Consider the following 24,562-nt stretch of genomic DNA (forward strand, 5'->3'; position numbering starts at 1 on the left):
CCTGTGTAAAAGGCTCTGAATAGCTTCTAAGGTAGAAATACTGTTAACATAGAAATGAACGTCATCAAGATAACTTGCGATAGAAATGGAAGCTTGATAAACTTGTATGCCAGTGAGTCTGGTTTGTGCCGCGTATATGAGAGGTGCAACCGAGAAACTGAATAAAAGGCTCGACATGCTATCACCTTGAAGAATACCATTACAGAAAGGAATGACACAACTGAGACTACCATTGAGTTTTAATTTAGTTGTCCTGTTATGATATACTCCTTGGAGCATAGACAAAAAGGCGCCATTGAAACCAAATTTTTGTAGAACTTTAAAAAGATACTCGTGTGATACCCTATCAAAAGCTTTCGAGAAATCGGTAGATAAAATAGCAACGGGCGTAGGAGAGGCAGTCTCGTGATAGGCTATAAAATCTCTTATGTTAGCTAAGGCTTCATGAATTAAAGCTTCTTGCCCATGTCCATATTGACAGGAACTTAATAACTCTCCCACATATTGTTTCATACGAAGCGCGAGACATCGTGTTAAAATTTTTAAGTCCGCACTTAAAAGGCTGATAGGACGATAATTGTCTATGAAGTTAGAGTTAGGCAGTTTAGGGATTAATACAGTAATACCCGTGGATAGAGATTCCACTAAGGTACAGGTATCTCGATATTCATTGAAGAGGTCCGTAAGAAACGGGGCAAGAATATCAATGAAAGTAATATAAAATTCTAATGGTAAAGAGTCAATACCAGTAGATTTACCACGTTTCCCTAATTGAATTGATCTCTTGACTTCATCAAGTGTGAAGGGACTGTTAAGATACTCTTGAGCATTTACATCTAGGTTTAGAGGAATAAAGTCCAAAAGAGATTCATCTTCATTATGTACATTAGGTTTTGTATACAATTGTTTATAATACTGAACAAATTGGGGAAGTACCTGCGAACCTTCATAAATTTGGCCATCCTTGCCCTTAATAGAAGAAATTAACTTTTGTTTGCCTCTGAGTCGTTCTTTGTGAATTTGCACGATGTTAGCTTGTTCCGTGTCATCGGCCTGGACAAGTTTGCTTCTAACAAAAAAACCGCGCATTCGTTGTTTATGCAACGACAATAAATGCGCTTTGATTTCTTGAATTTGAGGCCTGACCGGACGGCCTCGTAATTGTTCTTGCATGTATTCTTTGAGAAGACTAGAGTAATAGTTGTATTGAGTATTGTATGCCTGGGTCCGTTGAATACAATATTGTTTACTTATGGATCGAAATCTAGGTTTAATTCGCTTGTCCCAAAAATACATAAGTTTGCCCTGATAGCGTGATATTAACGGAAACAAGATCCGCCATTCCTCTCGAATTAAATGCTGATACTCAGGGTCCATAAGTATAGAGGTGTTAAAATACCAAAGGGGACTACTTCTCAAAAATTTGGATACTGGTAGGGTTATTCTCATAATTAAAGCGTAGTGATCACTGAAACAAACAGGTTCGAGCTTAATATTGCGCACTTGTGCAACAAGTGAGCGGCTTATGTAAAAACGGTCCAAGCGACTAGATGATTGTAAAGTATGAAATGAGTGACCCGGTTCAGCGGGTCGAAAATGACGCCACACATCCACTAAATCATACGTATTTACTATGCGCTGGAGTTCGGGAGAAAAGTTAAAGTTCGTAGTCTGGTCAATGGGTTGTAAAACGGAATTAAAATCTCCACCTAATATACAAGGGTGAGTACCATTAAATAGAGCCTGAGCAAGGTCAGTGTTGAAGAAATCTTGGCGCTCTCTCTTGTTATGAGAACCAGAGGGGACATAAATATTACATAATTTGATGCGTTCAACCATACCAAGGGAGATTCGTTCATTTGGGTAATCATTAATTGTCTTAAAAGCTAGATCACTACGATAGATAATTGCTGTACCTAGCCCATTCTCTGTAAAACGAGAATAGCATGTATGATTGGAAAGAGAACCATATTCTGGAAGGGCCACTTCTTGAGCGAACAACACATCAATATCTGCTTTGTAAATAAAATCTCTTAACGCTTCTTGTTTAACAGGAGAAGTAAATCCATTTAGGTTAATGGTGGCAAAACTAAAACTATACATAAACAAAAAGAAAGTAAAACGAAGTAGTAAACACTGCATAAAGGGCTGAAAATGATACCACAATAATACAAAGAAGATAATTATAAATCTTCCCGAACAGGGGTACCAGCTTTCAACTTTTTCAAGGTGGCCCGTGTTCGTGCACCTGAAACAGGTGTAACATCTGAAGAACGACCTCCTTTAGAAGTTTTTGAAACTCCAGTAACAGTTGCCTTTAATTTGGAAAGTTTACGTTTTTCATATACAGGGGCACTAAGATCGGATTCACTGGCGGAATCACTTGTGAGTGATTGCACATTCCGGTCACGGGTGGTATTCGAGTCGGCTACCAATGGCACAACAGACTGATTATCGTGGTCCAAGGGAGCACTAGAATCAATTTGTAAATCCTTTACTGACTGTTGGTCACCTACCTGAGCTAGTTGTCCTTCCTTGAGAATTTCTTGGGCCTTACATTCAGGAGTAGACTGAGGTACTGCAGTAGATTCCAGAGGGGCAATAACTTCCGGGTCAGTAGTACGATCTTCTTCCATTTGTAGGTCGGGGCGAATGACAGGATCGTGGGATGTTTCAGGTGCTGGAACGTCATGACTTGAAGAAATACCAGGGTGAGCAGAAGTGAGCAGAGGAAATTCCGTATAGTTATCAGTATGCAGAGACACCTTTTCATGTGGGAGATGATAAGGGGTACGAAGCGGTGGCAGTGGAGAACTGCGAACTGGCGGCTGAACTTTGAAGGGCGGACCTTACCACTGAGCCACCGCGTTTTCTAACTGCTACAAAACGAATTTTGCTTGACTACGCTCCTGTTTTGAGTTTCCCTTTTCCACAATTAAATAATGGATCAGATGTATGGAGAATAAAGTCGTTTTTTTGCTGAATTACTACCTTGATGGAAATCCATTAATAAAGATCAAAAATTAAGAAGTTGAACGCTTAAAATTTCCAAGTGCATGACAGAGTTTGCCCAACTGGGCCCAACCCGAAAAAACCCACTTTAAAACCCACCTGGGTTTTTGACCTATTTGTTAGTATATTATTGGTATAACTAAGGTGATCACATTGTAAGTGATTTTTAACAAATTTTAGACTTTCCTTGGGCGAATTATATCCTTTCACGTTAAGATATCCTTTCACATAAGACCCTTATAAAGCTCTGAATGCACTAAATGAATTTAAAAAAAAAACTTGCCTTAGCTTGAGATAGTTATAGAACAAATTAATGTATGGATTATGCTTATAGCCTTTTGAAGTAAAATAAGCAATTTTGTACTTTAGAAAATATTTTCCGTGAATAGTGTGCTCGTCGACTCGGCGACACCGAGGAACGCTATCACTCATACGTTTGACGGGTTTAAGGTCATAGGTGCCGGTACTAATAGTACATATGTAAATACATTAGTAAGACTATTGGTATTATTTCCTACGTTTGATGTAAAACACAAGTTTTTTCAACTAAAATTTGGTTGATCAATAACAGTTTAGTTCAATCATTTGTTGCTACTCTTCAAATAAACATTCTGTAGAATCAACACCAGCAATAGCGTAAAAATTCTTGTCTAACTTAAGAATCTTAATGCTCGGGGTTCCGAAGACTATGTAACGCTTACTATTTCAAGTGCTAAGTTCAAATTTTCGTACTAGCGGAAGTTTTGATGAACACGCCATGAAAGAAGTGCTCGGGAAATTTCCGAATTAAACTCAAAAGGATCGGAAATGAATACTTCAACAATAAAACTATTTATTTTACGCTTAAGCCTGCCATACGTCGGGACAGTCCCGTTTTTGAGCCTCGAGTGTCCCGTATTTTAACTCCGTTCCATTTCTGCTATCAATATCAGCTTATTCGAAAAGTGAAAAACAAAAAATTCTGACATTGGCTGGGAATCCTGTAATTAGTGAATGAACAGAACGCTGTTGCATGTAACAGTTTGGAGGAAGTTATTACACCACCCTGTTCGACTTGATAGCGAGCGAAATTTGCAATGCTACTTTTTCCATTGAAATTGATGAAAACTCGGATAGTCTCCGTATCAAAAAAAAAAAAAAAACGCTTTGAGTGTTTCTACATTTACAAACACAGGGAAGATGGCTGACCTTTTCTCCAGCAACACATTAGATAAGTTAACAAAAATTGTAATCTTTTTCAGAGGCTAGGGGCACAGAACTGTGCTTTGGTCCAGGTCTTACAAAAATGTAACTCTGGTCCTGATAATTACACACGACACAGGGTGAAAAAGCAGCTTTTAATCAGATTAAACTGACGAACGTAATTTTGGCAAATACAGCCATGTAAATAAATATTGCTAAACGCGCGAAGAATATTGAAGGTATATTGTACCACTGATTTAAATAATTTGCATATTGTTCTCCTCTAAAGCATTTTTATAGCACATCTTAGGTTTTTAGGCATCTTTAGTCTATACAATTAATTGCAGGGTACGAACAGAGAAAAGCAGCTGCTGCTTAGTGAACTTTCGCCTATTTTACGTATTCTGAAAAAATAAATAAATAAATAAATAAAATGAAACCTTTTACTTTTAGTCTCACGGTTATGACTGCTATGCTCAAGGTGACGGTGATGAGAAATGAATGAAATCACGGAATGAAGAAAGTGAGAGGAAACGGGAGAATCCCGAGAAAACCCACGCACAAGGTGTTTGTCCACCACAAAGCTCACTTGGCGCGAGCTGGGATCGAACTAGAGACCCCGTGCACCAGAGGTGAACGCTCTACCTCTGAGCCACAGCGGCCTATTATACTTTTGTTCATAACCAGATTATAGTTCAATTCATTGTGTTGGAAAGTTGAGGGGAGGGGGATCTGAGGTGTCCCGTGTTCTCATGGAGAAAATATGGCAGGTTTATTTACGCTGGAAGATGTTAATTTCATGTAAGACATTTTGAAACATTTATTTGTTTCATACAACATGAATTGTATCTTTGTTTTAAATTAATAGACCCCTTTTGGTATCCACATTTGGCGAACGTCAGTCAGGCTTCTGGATGACTTGATTTACATTTGTTCGTTTGTCTGCCGAGCTCCTTTATGGCTAAGCGGTTAGTGTACGCGTCTTCGGCGTGGGTGACACGGGTTTCCTTCCCGGAGGGAGCTCACGTGGTTCGGATTCCACTTTAATCAGTAGGTCTCGTCTTATATAGCCTCGCTGCTGAAAGGGACGTTAAACACAAAATCAACTCAACTTTCGGCCTTTTAAGTTAAAATTTTCAGAGTACAAGCACGAGACACTCTAAATTTCCTGTTTAGATTTTGGCGGCATACAAACATAAAATTTCAAAATGGCGGCCATTTTGTCAAATGAGCGAGTATCTACGATACGAAGCGCAATTTTCAGTCTTTTAAGTTGAAATTTTGACGGTAGAAGCACAAGATATGCTAAATTTGCTGTGTAGATTTTCTCGGCGGTCCAATGTAAAAGAAAAAATCAAAATGGAGGCCATTCTTTCAAAACAGCAGTGAGTAGAAAATTGTTGCAAGTTGTGACAATGACAATATTGAAATATAAATCACATTTTAAAACTTTTACCTCACAGACATTGAAATATTTCGAAAAAACCCGATTAAACCCCAGAAAACCCAATTAAACCCGAAAATAACCGAAAAACCCATATTGGCCCAGGTGGGTTTGGCTTTTCCAAAAAACCCGGGTTTTTTCAAACCCTGGTTCATGATGAGCTTTTCTCCTCAAACAAGTTTTAATAGTAGTCCCTAATGGTTTTCTACAGATGTTAATGTTAAATTGCTTAATTTTTTCAAACTTCCGATGTCCAAGTTTTTGTACCTACAAATCCTGAAACAGTGTCAGGAAAAAGAGTTAACATTCGGAAAATGAAATTTTTGAGTTTTACGTCCCACGGTTATGCCGGTTAGGCTAAAGGAGACGGTGATGATGAGAGATGAATGAAAATGGTGGAATGAAGAAAGTGGGAGGAAACGGGAGAATCCCGAGAAAACCCACGCACACGGTGTTTGTTCACCACAAAGTTCACTTGACAGGAGCAGGGTTTGAACCAGGAATCCCATGCACCAGAGATGAACACTCTACCACTGAGCCACCGCGGCCCGCAAAAAATCAAAATAAGACAGTCTGGTGCAGGTGTAGTTTTGGTGCGCTACATTTTGGAAGATTTACAGGTAAAATTCAAAACTTTCCATGAAAAGACATGTTTATAAAGAACGAATTTCTACTGGTAACTTAATTACATACAATGTTATACAACTGTATCTTAGGTTTACTAATGTTAAATCATTACAAGTGCTTTGCGACGAATAAAACAAATGAGTGCATATGAAAAATGGCTCTATTAGATATTATTTTCCACGGGCGGATTATTTCTGCACCGTGTACACCGGCATCATATTTCTGCACAGTGTGCAGAACCTGTATTTTGTTTACAAGTGGAGAGTTACTAGTATGAAACAACAACAAGTGTTGTTGAAACTTGTATTATTCTCAAAACGCACTTCCTTGCACTATCCTCACTTCTGCGCATACACACTATCGCTGACGTGCCTGCTTCCTTCGGACGTATTACCGCGCGGGCCCACCAGCTTCGTCCTATCTGACTCGGTTCGATAGCATTCGTGCTATTTAGTGGCAACCGAGCACAGATTGTTTTGTGCTTTTTTGCACTGTTTCTTTGCTAGACATCCGGAAGCCTTATTTATACGCAAATCTTAAAAGAATTATAATTTTTCAACAATTACTTCTAGAGGTCCCCTTGAATTTTATTTATGCCAAGTAAAATATATTCCGCCCATTGGAAACCGTCTAGGGGACAATAAAAAAGAAACTGGTGAAAGAATTATAATTTTTCATTTTTTTTTTAGTATTGCGCCACAAGTAAACCTGTACACAAGAGCGTTTAACCACTACCTCATTTCTCCTGTATTTTTTTTCTAATTGGAAGTTTTCGCTCACATGTGAAACAAGTCCTGCAGTATATAATCTACTGGATCTTATTAGGTTACTAAAGAGACACTAAATACTAGAGAATACTAAAGGAACACAAACCTTGTCATGGCACAAGCATTATGAGAAATTGTCCACGCTTCTCTAAGATAATTATCTTCCTTTTTGTTATTTAGGCTTAAAACTTATGTACAAATCCGAAATTGTGTTCGTTCAGGTATATTTTCGGCGCACCATCCGGAATAATTGATGAAAAATTTTAATTATTTCACCAATTTCCTTCCTATTACTTCTAAAATATTTCCACTGAGCGACATGAAAATATCACACCTGGCATAGATAAAATTATTAACTGCTTTTAGCAGCCAAGTTATCCTTTAACCTCCAGTTGGTTACTGATTAATTTTCTCAGTGTACCACTCACCGCGCTGACGTTTTCCCGCGGAGTAGGATTTCTGCTTGGAAATAGCGTTCCTTTGATTGTATCATAAGAGTGCAGCCTGTATACCACCTCACTTTATTAAGTATTGTTGCCATAAGAAAAGGTTGCGGGTCACTTTCTCACTCTATTATGCAACAACTATTCACAAAAGACAAAATCAAGCTACCACCTCTTGCAGTACGTCAGAGCACTTAATCTAAAAATTATCCAATTTAACCTAACCTAAATTTTGGGATTTACCGTTGTATCGCAGAACCAATTTGAAAATCGAAAAAAAAAAAAATATACCAAAACGTACTCCGATCAGTTATATTTGGTTGCATTAGATTAAGTTACGTTCGATTACTTTACATTAGGTTAGGGGCATAAAAACTACAGTGCAAAAAACTCAAACCAACCTGTGCTAGTCAGGGGCGGATCCAGGACGGATTTCTGGGGCGAGGGAGGGAGGTTGTAATACTACTACTTAGAGCTACTTTTGAGTACTCCAAACTCTGGAATGGGTTTTATTGATATATAAAATAAGAAAGTTTCCTCTTTTGGGAAGGGGGCAATCGCCCCCCGCCCTAGAGCCGCCCCTGGCGCTAGTTGGCCACTAAAAAGCACGAATTCTATATAACCGAGTCAAGCAGGGCAACGCTGGTGGGCCCGCGCGGGGTGTGTTTGAAGGGAACAAGTGCGTCAGCGAAGGTGGGTATACGCGTAAGCGAGGGTAGTGAAAACATGTGGGCTTTGGTAATCATACATGTTTCAATATCACTTGTTATGGTTTCATACTAGTAACGCTTCAGTTGTAAACATAAAATACAGCTCTCGTACACTGTGTAGAAATACATTGCCGTTGAGTTAGAAGCCACTTACCTTAAAAACTAAGGCATGTAAACTTTTGTAATTTCATGAAGAAAATAGTGTATTACAGTTTCTTAACTGTCCTTCCTTTTTTTTAAATAAAAATTTAAGTGAAATCCTTAAGTTTTTTGTCCCACAGTTATGCCGGTTAGGCTAAAGAAGACGGTGATGATGATTAATGAATGAAATGGTGGAATGAAGAAAGTGTAAATAAACGGGAGAACCCCGACGAAACCCACGCAGACGCTGTTGGCCCACCACAAAGTTCACATGGTGATGGCTGGGATCGAATCCGGGTCCCCAAGCACCAGAGGTGAACGTTCTACTACTGAACCAGCACGGACCTTACAATTGTAATGGAGTTGTTGATATACCTTAGGGGGTCCGTGAAGGTAAGCAGAAAGGTAACAAATAGAATCGAAGTTAATACACAGGTTGGGCTAGGTAGTACCATTTAAATCACTCGCAAGTCTTTAGTTTAGGCAAGGCAGTGACAATAACCAAGTCATCTGAAACGGTTCCCGCAATTATAGATTACAGTTCCAATAAAGAAAGACAGAAAACAACGTGCCCTGCGGGGTTTAAACCCGCCTTCACTCGCTAACGCTCGACCCAGATAGCAAAAATGACTTGCAACAAACTTGCAGCAGATTTGCAATTCAAGTCTGGCAAACTTGCAGCAGACTTGTGATGCAAGTCTGCAAGTTTGATGCAAGTTTAATGCAAACTTCCTAGTTGACGCTCTTCGAACTTGCAGCACGCCTGCAGTGCAAATGTATGGTAAGTTTGCAAAGCAAGTTTCTACTTGCACTGCAAGTGCGCAGCAAGTTGCCAGCAAGCTAGTCCAGGTTTGACGCAAGTCTCAGCAAGTATGTCACTTGCACTGCAAGTGCACAACAAGTTGGCAGCAAGTTTTTGTAGGTTATAAGCAAGTCTCTGCAAGTATACGACTTGCACTGCAAGTCCCTAACAAGTCTACAGCAAGTTTGTAGTAAGTCTTCTTCAAGTATATACTTACATTGCAAGGCTACAGCAGGTTTTCATCAAGTGAGTGTAGTAAGTTTTCTGCAGGTATATACTTACATTGCAAGTCTACTGCAAGTGTGCGGAACTTAGCATAGCAAGCCTGCAGCAAGCACTTTACTTCCTCTGCAAGTCTTCTGCTAGTGATAGCACATTGAAGGATGCATTAGCGAATACAGCTTGCACTTTCATTGCAGAAGAAAAGTGCATTATTTTGCTATAATACAAATATACCACTTGGCGAAACCAAGTGATGTACTTGTAAAAGAAATAATAAAACATGCATTTTTCTTTTACAATGGAAAGTCTAGGCCGCGAAGGTTAATGCTCATCTCGCCACTGCCTGCTGACTTACACATGACTTATGGAAGTGAAACGCTTGGAGAAGGTACTGCATGCAAACTTACACTCATACAAGAATGCAATTGATATGAAAGAAAATGACAATATGGCCTAAAATTCTGCAACAGCAAAATGTGACAAAATAATCTAAAAATTCTTTTGCTGTAACCGTGAAAAATCAAGTTATTATTTGTATCTGCATTGTGGTTCGTTAAAACAGTTTTAACATGTGTGTAAGCTTCCTGATTATAGCAATTATAATCCAACCACATGGAATTCCTCGACAAAACTATAACTAAACGCTAGTGCATAAACCTTGATCTTCTGAGAATGGATGCATCAATAAGACTCTAGAATGCCCACCTTTTTTTTTATACCTTTGATGTTGAAAAATCTCACCCTAGACTTACGTTACAGCAAGAAATACTTTTTTAACTTAACAGCACACGTCGGAGGGTGAAAACTGGAATGCTTCCCGGTGATTTTAGCTCTTTTCATGTCTATTTAAAAATATTTCGACTTTTATAGGCTCGTGTTCATATTCTAAAGGAAATTAAATAAAAACATAAAAGAAATTAATACTTCAATATTATAAGGAAAGTATTCTAAATAATATAAATGAACAACACTTAATTTAGTTTCATTAATTATATTTTGCCCTTGTTAGTTAACTTTTTTTTTCGTCCATGGGCTAAATATGTAATACAAAATTTGCTTTTCAAAGTACTACGTTAATTCTTCCACTTGTTCCCCACCAACTGCAGCTGCTTCCTCTTTTTGCTGCTTCTCCTTACTGAAATATAAAAGGAAATGCAAACCGTCAATTTCTTATATTATAAATTCATTACATATTTCATTAAATTAATTTTAAAGTAGTTTTCGCTTTATTAATTCCACAATGTCTGTAATCAAGGTGTCTACTGGAGTTTACTTTTATATTTCGAGTGTTCTACTAGAAATACTGCCTACTACGATATATTGTCCACCCACGCAGCTTGTGCAATATCTTCATCACTATCTCAGCGTTTTACCTTAAATCTTATATAAGTAGTATCTATCAACGCTATCCCGAATCTAATATATTATATACAAACTAAACCTTTTTTCTTTCTCTGGCTGGATATTTTTTCTCTAAATTCTGGTGATTTGTTTGAGAAGTGCGTGATTAAAGACTGTGATTATTATTTCTAATAACTGAGACTTAGAACGTGTAATTGTTTAAAGGAATGAGACATTCAGTACACAGTTTAGGTTTCTTGTGGGTTAATAAACACTGGCATCTTTTGTATCTTCTACGTCTGCTGTTCCATTGCATCGGCGGTAAAGACGTTGAATCCGCTTTTTGAGATACTCGGTTCAATAGAGTTGTTTACTGTACTGCTACAGGTTATAAATGGATATGGAGAGACTGTAGTTTGGTGTAGAGAGACTGAGATCTTAAGAATCCGAATCCGACTGAGGGGAATAAGCGCGAATGAACAGAATGAGTCAGAGTGAGCAAAATGAACCAGAATGAGCCCCTGTGTGTCCTTTTCAGGGATTTTAATAATTTCTTTGTGGTGGACAACACTGTCGCGTGTTATCTTCGTCACCTATTGTTTCTTCTCCGAGTCTTGTATTCTTGAAATGTTCAGTTTAAGAAACCTAAACGTGACTTCATGAATGTCCAGTCAGCTTACTATATTCTTTGTCTTCAAACAATCACCTATTCTCAAGTGTGTTTCCGTTTCATTCTTACAAATTGATAAAAGAGGTCCTGCTTGTTACTTTTGTTTCTAAATTCAATTCTAAATAAGACACCTGTATGACCATCTTGTACTTCAGTACTACACTCCGACTTCATCATCCTTCTGAATCTAGCTGGTACACTCGAGGACAAAACTTGGGTCCTCGACAATATTTTAAACAGATGTACTGCGTATCTAATCAGCCCTCGAGCCATTCAACGAATCAGCTTAAAGAAGCGAAACGCATAACTTTTACTACAAAGCAGAAGTACGTATTACCCTTATATGATATTTGACAATTATTAAAGATTTCTTTAAGTGTGTAATAAAGGGCTGCATTATAGGTGGCATTTGCGTTATAATACAGGGATTTATCAGTCGCTGACGCGATTAAGAAATCTATTAAATATCCAGTCTAGTTTCCTTTTACGAAACCCAAAATCTAGTTTTCATTTACAAACCCATCAATTATAAAATTGCATACTACTTACAGCCTAATCAACCTAGTTTTAGCTTGGTGCAGCCAATCGCCTATGTTTTCTTTCACTTTCTCATCAGTAGTACTAATGTACACTTTCTTACACGCATCTCAAAACAGAAATAATTAATTTTAAAAAATTGTATTTGAGTATACACAGCAATGCAAGACACTGGTAAGGACGAAGTTTTATGAACAAGACTACATCAATATATTCACATTTTTTCGTAAGGACAGAAAGATCTGGAATTATTTATTCATATTGTACAAAGCAGCTTGGACATGGAGTTAATTCCATCCCTTTGTTTTTCTCATCATAAATGAAAAATACAAGGTAAACACCACGGACATTGCTGCAGTTTACAAACTGTAAATTATAGCGCGAAAAAAGAAATATAAAATTTATTCATATAATATGTAGTTCTATTGGCTGTGAGAATTAAAATCTAAATTCTTACAAACAACTATGCAAAACAAGTTTAAAAATAAAATAAAAATTAAAAAAAACTTTCGAAGGGAAAAGCATGGAGAGCACTATCATTAGTATATAAAGATTTATTATTTGATTTATATGAGAGCGCTTCCCACGATTCTATCTTTCACAGAAAGATCAAATTTGAAATTCTAAAAGCGAGAAAAACTCGCAAGTTTTTTCTTGAATTTCGATAATCGGACCTTTTTTTTATATATAGATTTTTCTCTCAAATTCGTATTTTCGAGTTAGAAGCAGATGTGTTTACGTCTTCGTTAGTGACAATATTGACGCGCCTCTAAAGGCAAACAAAGCCTCGAATCAAGGTAAGTTACCGGATCATTGTTGTACATGGGAGAAAGCACTTCCCAACCCTAACGTCACCGCAGGCGACAAGCGAATATTTCAGCAGTAAATTGGCCCCGAAAACTTATTTAAACGGCAACAGACAACTTCTAAGAGCCAAAGGTCGTCCTACGTAGAAAGTAACAAAAAAGAATAGGAAAAATTTAAACTTCCAACGACACATTTTGTTGAAAGAAACTCGGACTCGTCTTACAGGTTTGTCACTTGTTAAAAATTACGACTAAAATATCAGGCCCGATATTGATAGCTACACAAATTTGCAGATATTTCCACATTTCTGGTAAATAGACAATATATAGGTAAAACTGAAAAATGTCTTCCTTCTGGTGAGTAAAGCGCAATCCTATATAAATATTTTAAAACTACATTTAATATTTTTATGGAACCTCTTTTAATACGAGGGTTAAGTCATAAGTCATGACAACTATTTCAATATTTATTTAAAATAAAATGACGCTAAACAGCTGCCTAATTCAATAATTCGAATGTAGCGTCAAGAATCACCGATGTTCCAAAGTTAATTTACTCCCAGCAATTATTTCAGTTTCTTTCAGCAACACCTACCTGACATCTTAATGAAGAATTGCCATGTTGGTGTCTTGGTGCAATATACGATGTGGGTGATAGCATAACAAAGTTGCAAAATCTGTCAAAAATTTTAAAATGCATATTATTTATAGCTTACTGCCCTCACCTTTTAAAATCTTAGACATATTCACAAAGTAAACTTGAAAGAATGTATTTATACCTCTTGGGTATCTAAGGCTCAGGCCGGGATAAGGGAAGGGAAGGATGTGGACAGGCAGAGTCCCAGAATCTACCATCCCATCATTCGTCTGCTGGAACTAAAGACAAAGGGAAACCTCATCAGGTAGTCCGATCGGAGCAGTGAGATTTATAGGTATCAGTATAAAGAAAATTTTATATAAAGTACTTACGTAATACAATATTCCCAATTTGTGTCCCAATGAACGCTTTCTTATCCAATTTCTTCGTCGATCTCCCACTTAACGTGAACATCTGGGCCAATTCATCATGTAAGAGGCGTCGGAGCATATTATAGATGAGCGTCTTCTCATCACGACCACCAGTACTGATTAACATTTGAACCTGAAAAAAATGCAGATATTTAATGCTTCTATTTTTCACAATAAGCAACTACAAGCTTACATATTACATGTAAGAGACTAAAGTTGTCTTATTAAGAACTATCTTTTTCCTCTAAAACGTGTTTTTCCCACTCACATTAAACAAAAGTGGATATTACAAATTTAAACCTAGAGAGTATAAGCTTGCAGAGAAGGCTGTTCCTATCCACATAAAGGATTTAATGCGTGGCGTATTGTGATTTTCTATTTTGTTCATTCCTGCAACAATTTCACTGTTGAATTATTTGCTAATCACGAATCAGTCAACTGATTTTAACAATGGAGAATATGGAAAATAAATAGAACCCTTTACATGGTTATGAGCTTCCTTCTCTGAAATTTTGAACCAAGTTAAAAAAAAAATACAGAGAGGTTTCTGCCATCTATTCGTAGAGCCATCTGGTATATAAGCTCTCTCTTTTTCGGTGCACAAATAAAATCACTACGAGTGAAGGCCATCAGCAGAAACTGAAAATCGGAGATAGTTCCTTGCCCTTTTCAAGCAACAGTAAAGGAACTGGAGCTCGGTAATGTAATAAAAATTTTCAATAGAGAAATTATTTCCGAATAAGTTTCTGCAGGTTTTGCAAGCATGCAACAGAAGAAGCTAGATCATTAACCTGTTAAAGAAAGACTATACAGAGGTTTCAACTATTAGTTATCTTTTCACTTTTCTAGTAAACTAAAAGTATTTACAGAAATAAAATATCGTATTTGCCTAAAAATAAGCATGATCCAATTCTATTCGTAAAAATCTAGTACGCAGCTTACATGACATAGCAAACTTTCAAACAATCATCATCATCATAATAATATACAATACTTATGTCAACAATATGGTGCTTGTTGCCCATGTTATCACTAGCATCTACAAAAGAAAGATAGAAGTATTCCATAATGTATTAGGCACTAATAAATTTGATTGGACAATTCCCACGTGCCAATCTTTGCCCTTCTGTTTTTCAAGCTATAGTGGAAACTGTCGAACTCAAAAAAATCTTGGGTTTACTAAGCCCCCGTCTCTTCTCAGTGATGCACTTCGGAAATGTCTACGTGGAACTATAAAAAACTTTTAAAAAAATCAGGATGACTATAAAAGTAATTAGAACTCACAACCTAGCGAATAATTACCCAACGCTCCACACCTTTTAAAATTAACTTTCAATCGATTCCGTCGACTGTTTAAGGCTAACATTGCTTCAAAAAGAAATTAAGCGAAATGAAACGAAATATTTAGTTTAGCTCCCCATGGTGAAGGAGACGACAAAGGATGGATGAAAGAAATGGTGGAATGAGAAAGTAGAAGGAAATGGGAAAGCCCCGATAAATCCCACGAGCACGATGTTGGCAGGGGCTGCGATCGAACACGGATCCTTGAAACTAGAAGTGAGCACTCTACTACTGAGCCACCATGGGCAACTGGTTCGAACAGGCCCACGTAAACAGTACTTTGAGGAATACGGTTTACCACACAGCATTAGATGAGAAGCACATAATGTATGTGCCAAGTAGTTTCAGACTGTATGAGAAAACGAAATATCGGGGAGGTTCCCCATGACTTCTATCAGTGAATAAAAAAACATAGATCAAAGAAAGTAGCATTCACTACAAGCTAGAAAGGTATAACCTATAAATATAAAATAAAAAGCAACGCCTGACATATCGATGAACAGGTGAATACCTGTAGAATTAGGATCTCAGAATAAACTCCAACTACAATATAATATACACAGCTACATTCAAGGAAAAATGTTGCTTACCAATTTCAATCTGAGTTTAGAGTTGTCCTTCAACTGTTGTTCAAACTTATGGAAGTCTTCCAATGTTTTCAACGGTAGCACGCCCAAAGAAGCAAAATGGTCGTCATTCTCGTCTTCTTCTGATACAGCCTTACTGCCTGGAATATTATTCACCTTTTTATCCAGATTGTTTACACTGTTTGATAAATCTATCATCCACTGTTGTAGAATACTCCACTGTCGATTCGAAAACGATTCATGTCCTGCAACAGGTAATTTCATTTACGTCAGTGTAAAGTTGAATAAATTGTAACGTTCACAAAGCGTATACATTCCGTGAAATTATATGAGCTACCACTACCCTGTTCCTTTTTAGATTTCTAAGGTATATATATATACTGTATATATAGAATAATCTTAGTTTACAATAAAAGTTACACCAGCAACAAAAAGCTTGGTGAATGTAATTACGTAGAGAAAAAAGGGAACTAACAATAAAGAGAATGTATACAACTTTTTATAGAGTGGAAGTTATGTGGTTGAGAAGTGAATCGATTGGCTGCGCAGTTGGTAGCACATCGGACGTATGCTCGAAGGTCCCAGGTTTGATCCCGGGTTCATCACGTAACTTACACTCCTTAAAAAAATAATTTGCACCTACAGGGATTTGGCATATCAAAATCGGAAGGTTAACCGTTATTACGAGAAAAAACATTATGGCTCTTATTCACCCACATTTTTACCACGCCTATTTTAATGGAGCTGACAGGAAAATGGCTTAACCATCCGAGTGACAACAGCTAATAAAGATACTGTAGCCAGGCAAACACAATAGGGCCCTTCAGAAATATGTCTGCCAAACCTGCCCGTTAGAGATTACCAATTAAGGGTCGAATTCGACCAACTGAAGTCCAGCAGAATTCCCCAACACAATGTAATAGTTCAATTTTTACACTATACGAAAAACAAACAAACGTTCTTTGGTTGACCCAGCATAATATGTAATGTGTTCTGTTGAGATTTATCCAATGTATGTGCTTTAAATCTCCAAGTTACAGAGAGAAACACTAAACCTGAGTGACAGAGTGACGGCCATATTAGATTTAGTTGACATCTTGGTTTTGCCACACCTGGGAACTTGAAGGCATATCAAGAAGTCATTCGGCCCAACTAAAGATTACAAATCAAAGATCAGCTCCGACAATTTTTCTCCCACGTCCCCTCTGGTTCCAATATATAAATAATTGAGATAGTAATAATGAATTGAATACAATTTCTCTAGTCCTTTACGCATACAATCCTTAGGGAAAGGGGAAGGTCAAGGATCTTGAAATGCAGCAGCCATGGCCTTATAAAAGGTACTATTTTGGCATTCGCCTGGTGGCACTGAGAAACTAGGAAAACTTCAGTCAAGACGGCTGCCCGGAACAAGCTTGGTGCCCACGCTCAACCTACCGAACGATGCTTGGGAACCAGACACACTATCCCTACATCATCAGCTGAGTAGTAGTAATAATGAAAGAGATCAGGCTATATAACTTTAAATACGAATGAAACGAACTTTTAATAAGAATGAAAGTAACAAATCGATTAATGGCAGATAATGTATTCTACTGTTCCGTTTTCCTTTATAAAAAAAAAAAAAAAATGCTACATTTCAATAGTACCAATTCTCGCATAACGTTGCGGAAGTTGTTTGGATTATTAACTTTCAGATATCAACAAAAAATGGTACTTCAGTACCCGAAGTATTTAAGCAAAGACTCCTGTACTCAGAGAATGAAATTAAATATTGAGTTTAACGTCCCAAAACTTTTCTCCGAGGCTAAGAGAGACGGTGATGATAAGAATGAAATGGTGAAATGAAGAAAGTGGGAGGAAATGGGAGAACCAAGAGAAAACCCTTACACATGGTGTTTGTTCACCACAAAGCCCACTTAACGCAAGCTGGAATAGAACCAGGCCCCACGCACAAGAGGTGAACATTATCGCTGAGCCACCGCGGCCACGTACTCAGAGAAGAATATGGCAATATTATATCCCATAAGCCTGTAAGGGTCTGATGAGACAGTCCACAAAATTAACTTTAAAAAAGATGGGTTTATGCGGAGGCGGCTCCGCGTCCTGGATAGGTGCTAGTATAGAGGGTTATAAGGTATTTGTCTCAGCCTTCCTTTAATTCTTTTCAAATGAAAGTAAAGCTTTTTTTTTTTTAAAAAAAAAAATATAAAATATTAATAAATTGTAAAACCACAAGCGCATATTAGAATGCCATTCTGTGTCAAACGATACGATGCTTGCCGAACTACTTGAACGCGTCAGATTATGTCACTGTCAAACAGTATGTTCATATCAAGAATGCCATCGAATTGATGACGAAAAGACAGGGTCACCCTATGCGACAAAATAGATGAAAACTTGTAACTAATACACAGGGTTTGCCCAAGTGGGCGTAGCCCGAAAAAACCCGGTGGGTTTTTTCGGGTTGGGCCCACCTGAAAAAACCCACTTTAAAACCCACCTGAGTTTTTGACCTATTTGTTAGTATATTGTTGGTACAACTAAGGTGATCACATTGTAAGTGATTTTCATCAGATTTTAGACTTTCCTTGGGCGAATTAGAGGCTTTCATGTTAAGGTATACAATAACATTCAACATGAGACCTTTATAAAGTTCTGAATGCACTAAAGGTTTTTTTTTAAACTTAGCTTGAGATAGTTACACAACAAATTAATGTATGGGTTATGCTTATAGCCTATTTGAAGTAAAATAAGCGATTTTGTACTTTCGAAAATATTTTCCGTGAATAGTATGCTCGTCGACTTGGCGACCCCGAGGGACATTATCACTGATACGTTTGACGGGTTTAAGGTCATAGGTGCCGGTACTATTAGTACACATGTAAATACATTAGTAAAACTACTAGTATTATTTCTTACTTTTGATGTAAAACACAAGTTTCTTCAACTAAAATTTGGTTCTCCAACAATAAAGTTTAGTTCAGTCATTTGTTGCTACTCTTCAAATAAGCATTCTGTAGAATCAACACCAGCAATAGCGTAAAAATTCTTGTCAAATTTAAGAAGCTTAATGCTCGGGGTTTCGAAGACTATGTACCGCTTACTATTTCAAGTGCTGAGTTCAACGCCGTGAAAGAAGTGCTCGGGAAATTAAACGCAGAAGGATCGGAAATGAATACTTCAACAATAAAACTGTTTATTTTACGCTTAAGCCTGCCATACGTCCCGTAAAAAACGGGGCAGTCCCGTTTTTGGGCCCGAGTGTCCCGCGTCCCCGTAAATTTAGTCGTGACAGGGAAATGTTTCGTATTTTAACTCCGTTCCATTTCTGCTATCAATATCAGCTTATTCGAAAAGTTTAAAAAAATAAAAAAAAAAAAATCTGACTGGCTGGAAATCCTGTAATTAGTGAATGAACAGTGGACTGTTGTAGGTAACAGTTTCGAGGAAGTTATTACACCACCCTGATAGCGGGCGAAATCCGACTTGATAGCGAGCGAAATTTGCAATGTTACTTTTTCCATTGCATTTTATGGAAACTCGGATAATTTCCGAAACATTAAAAGAAAAAAGGTGGCTTTGAGTGTTTCTACATTTACAAACACAGGGAAGATGACTAACCTTTTCTCCGGCAACACATTAGATAAGTTAACAAGAATTATAATCTTTTTCAGAGGCTAGGGTACAGAATTCTGCTTTGGTCCAGGTCTTAGAAAAATGTAAATCTGGTCCTGACAATTACACACGACACAAGGAGAAAAATCAGCTTTTCATCAGATTAAACTGACGAACGTAATTTTGGCAAATACAGCCATGTAAATAAATATTGCTAAACGCGCGAAGAATATTGAAGGCAGATTGTACCACTGATTTAAATAATTTGCATATTGTTTTCCTATAAAGCATTTTTATAGCACATCTTAAGTTTTTAGGCATCTTCAGTCCGCACAATTAATTGCAGGGTACGAAGAGAGAAAAGCAGCTGGTGCTTAGTGAACTTTCGCTTATTATATTCTTGAAAAAAAAAATAAATTGAATCTTTTAGTTTTAGTCTCACGGTTATGCCTGCTATGCTCAAGGTGACGGTGATGATGAGAAATGAATGGAATGACGGAATGAAGAAAGTGGGAGGAAACGTGAGATTCCCAAAAAACCCACGCACAAGGTGTTTGTCCACCACAGAGCTCACTTGGCGCGAGCTGGGATCGAACTAGGGACCCCATGCACCAGAGGTGAACGCTCTACCACTGAGCCACGGCGGCCTATTATACTTTTGTTCATAACCAGACTACAGTTCATTGCACTGTGTTGGAAAGTTGAGGGGGGATCTGAGGTGTCCGTATTCTCATGGAGAAAATATGGGAAGTTCATTTACGCTGGAAAATGTTAATTTCATATAAAACATTTTGAAACATTTATTTATTTCATATAACATGAATTGTATCTTTGTTTTAAATTAATAGACCCCTTTTGGTATTCATATTTGGCAAACGTCAGTCAGGCTTCTGGATGACTTGATGTATATTTGTTCGTTTGTCTGCCGAGCTCCTTCATGACTAAGCGGTTAGTGTATGCGTCTTCGGCGTGGGAGACCCAGGTTTGGTTCCCGGAGGGAGCTCATGTGGTTCGGATTCCATGTTAATCAGTAGGTCCCGTCTCATATAGCCTCGCTGCTGAAAGGGACGTTAAACACAAAAGCAACTCAACTCGTTTGACTGCCTCTACCACACACACTACAGGGTACAACTTCCGGCCTTTTAAGTTAAAATTTTCAGAGTACAAGCACGAGACACACTAAATTTCCTGCATAGATTTTGGCGGTATACCAACGTAAAATATCAAAATGGCGGCCATTTTTTCAAAACCGCGAGTATCCACGGTACAAAGCGCAATTTTCAGTCTTTTAAGTTGAAATTTCGACAGTAAAAGCACGAGTTACGCTAAATTTGCTGTACAGATTATCTCGGGAATCTAATGTAAAATTTCAAAATGACGGCAATTTTTTCAAAAGAGCAGTGAGTAGAAAATTGTTGCAAGTTGTGACAATGACAATCTTCAAATATAAATCACATTTTAACACTTTTAGCCCAAAGACATTGAAACATTTCGAAAAAACCTGAAAAACCCCAATTATACCCGAAAAACCCATATGGGCCCCTCGTATGCCCCCGTCGCTGACGCGCCTACTCCCTACGGATGCACCCCTCGCTCCGCTCGGGCCCCCTGCTGCGTTCCTGCCCTGACTCGGTTAGATAGCATTCGTGCTTTTAGTGGCCACCTAGCACATATTAGTTCGTGGTTTATGCATTAGCTCCTCATTTAGTGCATGCTCTGCAAGAAGAAATCGGAAAACGCAATAAATGTGTGAAAATTTGGTAGAGCCGTCTGCTCGAGTAATGCCGCAGCTTTTTGCCCAGTGAAACTGGAGGGGCGTTCCTAGACTTCTCCATTATTTTGTATTAACTTTAGTTACTCCCCTCCATTTTGACAAGACATCTGCAAAATTTGTAGGAGAAATGAGGTAAGGAATGGTAATTTCGAGTTCTTACTACTACTACTACTACCACCACCACGGTAATGAATTTCAAGAACACAAGGAGCGTTGCGGGGCTACTAACCCACCTTCGTTCGCTCGGCAATACTGTGTGAATTGAGTAGGCTATTGCACTTTTTCGTAGGTTTGATAGAGCAGGGATACATCTAAAAGGTAATAGTACTCTGTGAATTAAGTATTTCGATTTTTTGATAGTGGAGGGGAATAATTAAAGTTAAGCCATTATTTGCAATTACCATCGGTATCTTTCCCCCGTTCTCGATTTTAATGAAGTGGAAATCAGGATCAAAAAGCTACAATTACATAAGTATTCAATTAACTATCAATGTACACAAGGGCAAGGTTCTAGATTACTGGTCCCCCTTCCCATTGAGCAGTAATAAAGACAGAAAACAACGTGCCCTGCGGGGCTCTAACCCGCCTTCACTCGCTAACGCTCGCTCGGCAATACTGTATAAGCTAAATGTATAAACTTTAAAACCTACCCAACTACTAATCTACATGGGGGACCAGTAATCTAGAACCTTCCCGTACACAAGGGTATAATGCAAGTAAACTTCACAGCAAATCTTCACTTGCAGTAGCACAGTATTTAAACATGAGTTCGAGTACATATTAAATACACAAGTCACATTGTAGCCAATGTTACAAAATATATTTTTACATTGGTTTTATTAACCAATATATAGTAACATCGAATAATGATAGAGATGGACCAGTGATGTTATTTTGAATTTTTTTATTTTGTCCTGATTGTCCACTTCATAGTAACAACTGAAAATAGACAGTAGGAATTACGGCTCATATCAGATAATTAAGATATGTGTGTGTGTTTTTACGTATATAAAGACATATTGTGCTGTAGAAACTGATTAATTTTGAATGCCATTTACAAACCAGTAATCTAGAACCTTCCCGCACACAAGGGTATAATACAAGTAAACATTTACTGCATACGAACATACACTCAAGTATATTTTTCTCAACTTAGTCAAACAATACACGTTTAAAATATAAATTATCTCTACATCTGGATACTTACGTAATTATCTTAATTATCCACATCTACCTATATACGAACCTTGCTTCTACCTTAGCACCTATACAAATGGCGACCTGGCGCGAAATTTCTAAAATTGGACTTTTGTGCCACCTGTTGGTAGAAACTAGAACTGATACACTTGCTACAAATCTCCAGCTAGCCTCCGAGGTAAGTAAAATATAGCAAATGAAAATCAAATTACGACATTTGCGGGTAACTCTTTCAAAAAGCCTGCAGCAGGTGTACAGTGCACGGAAAGTCTAGCAAGTTAAAATCAAATATAATGAAAGACTTGCTGCAAACCAACATGCTATTAGGGATGTGACATTCAAAAATCAGGTACCAAGAAACGAGATTTTTGTTCTGATATTTCGATAAGCAACAAAACAGAACGAGGAACGAATGAAGGAAACAACGTATATGTGTGGAGAACAAAACTTATCTAATTACAATCGGCTCAGTATAAGATGAAAGCACAAAGGTACACTGGAGTCACTACATTCCTGACAACAACAAAATACACATGTTCCCGATCAGTGATGCCAATTCCTTCAGAGCCTTTTTCCCTTCACAAGCTTCAGAATTTCCCTTTTCCGCACAAAATTTCCCTTCATCCAAACCGTTCAAGTAATGTATTTAGTAAACGTATTTTGAATCGTTTTCGCTTCCACCCCCTCAACCCAATCTTATTACCACATACAAGCAGATACCTGACAGCTTTCCTTTGAGCTTACGCAGAATTTGAACTTGATTTGTTGTTTACATTTCTAAGGCGTCGCGATAGAGGAAGGAAAAGGATATGGAAAGGTATAGGCCAGGACGTATATTAAAGATGCAATCTCTGCATTTGCCTGGTGTGAGTGAGGAGAAATCCTATAAATACCTTGGTCAGGACGGACAACCTAAATAAATCATTAAAAAATATAAAATAAATATTATGTAAATTTAATTTTTATCCTAGATATCATGATAGATTTTAATATTAATGTAACCTACGGTACAAAGAAAAATATTAAGTATATTTTTGGTATGTACTTACTTAAAAACAGCACACCCATATTTACTGAAACGAATACGAAAAGTTACAAAGAAAACTCTAGCTGCTACTGTCTTAGGCTGTACACCAGAAATGTTCGTAAGCACAATACAAACTAAATCAAAGTTTAGAGATGCGGAATTCTTAAGAATTTATAATCCTGTGCGCACAGTCACCAGAAAATTTGTAAACTTACACAAACACACACACACTAATGACCAAATAATCGCCCATATATACATATTTACATTCACGATACGCAGATTTTCTTATCTTACATCGATTAATTCGCTTCACAATCATTTTTCTGGTTGGGAAAACCATCTTCTGATTGGGAAAACCAAACTGTTATAATAGTTGGAGTGATAATTTAATTGAGAAATATTTCATCTTATTGCATTGCATTTAACTCAACAATGGAAAGATTAATTTTGATAAAACATTTTAAATAATCATTGTTGTAATGTTTCGAATTTAACTGAATATGTTGACCGATGTGTAATTATTAACGAATGCAAAGCAAGATAACTTGTGAGAATTTATGTGAAATATGTGCAACGGATTATATTTGGAACAAATAGAATGTTGAATTTATACTGAATTTTAATGAGATTAATCAGATACGTAACTACATTCAATCTATAAATGATTGAAGAGAGGTTCAATTTTGCCTGCAATATTGAGAGATTACAAGCAATTTCCCTTTTTCCTTTTCTCCAAATTTTACTCAAAATTTCCCTGCGCCAAGAAAAATTTCCCTTCAATTGGCATTGGGTTACAAAGATTAATTATCGTTCCACACTGCATACACTTATACCTAGGCGTTATTGACGGAGAAAAGTTCCGTAATCTACTTGCGCTCATTCGTCGGCTCTCTTTTGTCTAGACGACAAACAGATTGTTGAAAAAATGCGCCAATACATACACCACGTTGTCGCGTGAAAGAAATATTTCAGTTTACAGTTGATCTTCGTGTTAGAAGGTGGTGCTACGGTGTGTCTGTGTTTACCGAAGGTGAAAAATTTTTCTGCATAAAATATTGACGTTTGTGTTAAACGAACATGTCGAGAACTTGCAACAACTCGACAGATTCATTCTGCTACATATGTGGTGAAGTGATTTTCAAGGGACAAAGTAAGCCATTGTCACCGTTCCTGAAGACAGCCTACCATCTGTACTTCGGGTGTAAAATCGGCAACCAGAATCGAGTTTGGGCTCCAAAACAAAGTTGTAACTTGTGTGCGCGTACTCTCACAGGATGGTTGAAAGGTACACATAAATAGATGC

General features: G+C 37.5%; 1 protein-coding gene and 1 long non-coding RNA gene across 4 annotated transcripts in view; one reads left to right on the forward strand and one right to left on the reverse strand.

The window, feature by feature from the left end:
- LOC145675745 (uncharacterized) overlaps nucleotides 1-24,562 on the forward strand; it is a 164,359-nt gene that overhangs the window by 18,913 nt on the left and 120,884 nt on the right. The gene's annotated exons all lie outside the window — the stretch shown is intronic.
- On the reverse strand, nucleotides 10,323-22,775 carry LOC145675744 (uncharacterized). 3 transcript variants are annotated; one of them, XM_081746390.1, is made up of 4 exons: nucleotides 22,690-22,775; nucleotides 15,644-15,885; nucleotides 13,674-13,845; nucleotides 10,323-10,485 (listed from the first exon to the last, which is right to left on the reverse strand). In XM_081746390.1, the coding sequence occupies exons 2-4, from the start codon at nucleotides 15,836-15,838 to the stop codon at nucleotides 10,424-10,426; spliced, it is 429 nt and encodes a 142-aa protein (XP_081602516.1). In that variant the 5' UTR covers nucleotides 15,839-15,885; nucleotides 22,690-22,775; the 3' UTR covers nucleotides 10,323-10,423. The 3 variants fall into 3 exon arrangements, with proteins under 3 accessions (XP_081602516.1, XP_081602515.1, XP_081602513.1); XM_081746389.1 differs by lacking the exon at nucleotides 22,690-22,775 and adding an exon at nucleotides 22,240-22,644; XM_081746387.1 differs by lacking the exon at nucleotides 22,690-22,775 and having other exon boundaries at nucleotides 15,644-22,647.

The sequence above is a fragment of the Thermobia domestica genome, chromosome 18 (assembly GCF_964235325.1).
Source record: "Thermobia domestica chromosome 18, izTheDome1.hap1.1, whole genome shotgun sequence".
Classification (NCBI taxonomy): Eukaryota; Metazoa; Arthropoda; class Insecta; order Zygentoma; family Lepismatidae; genus Thermobia; species Thermobia domestica.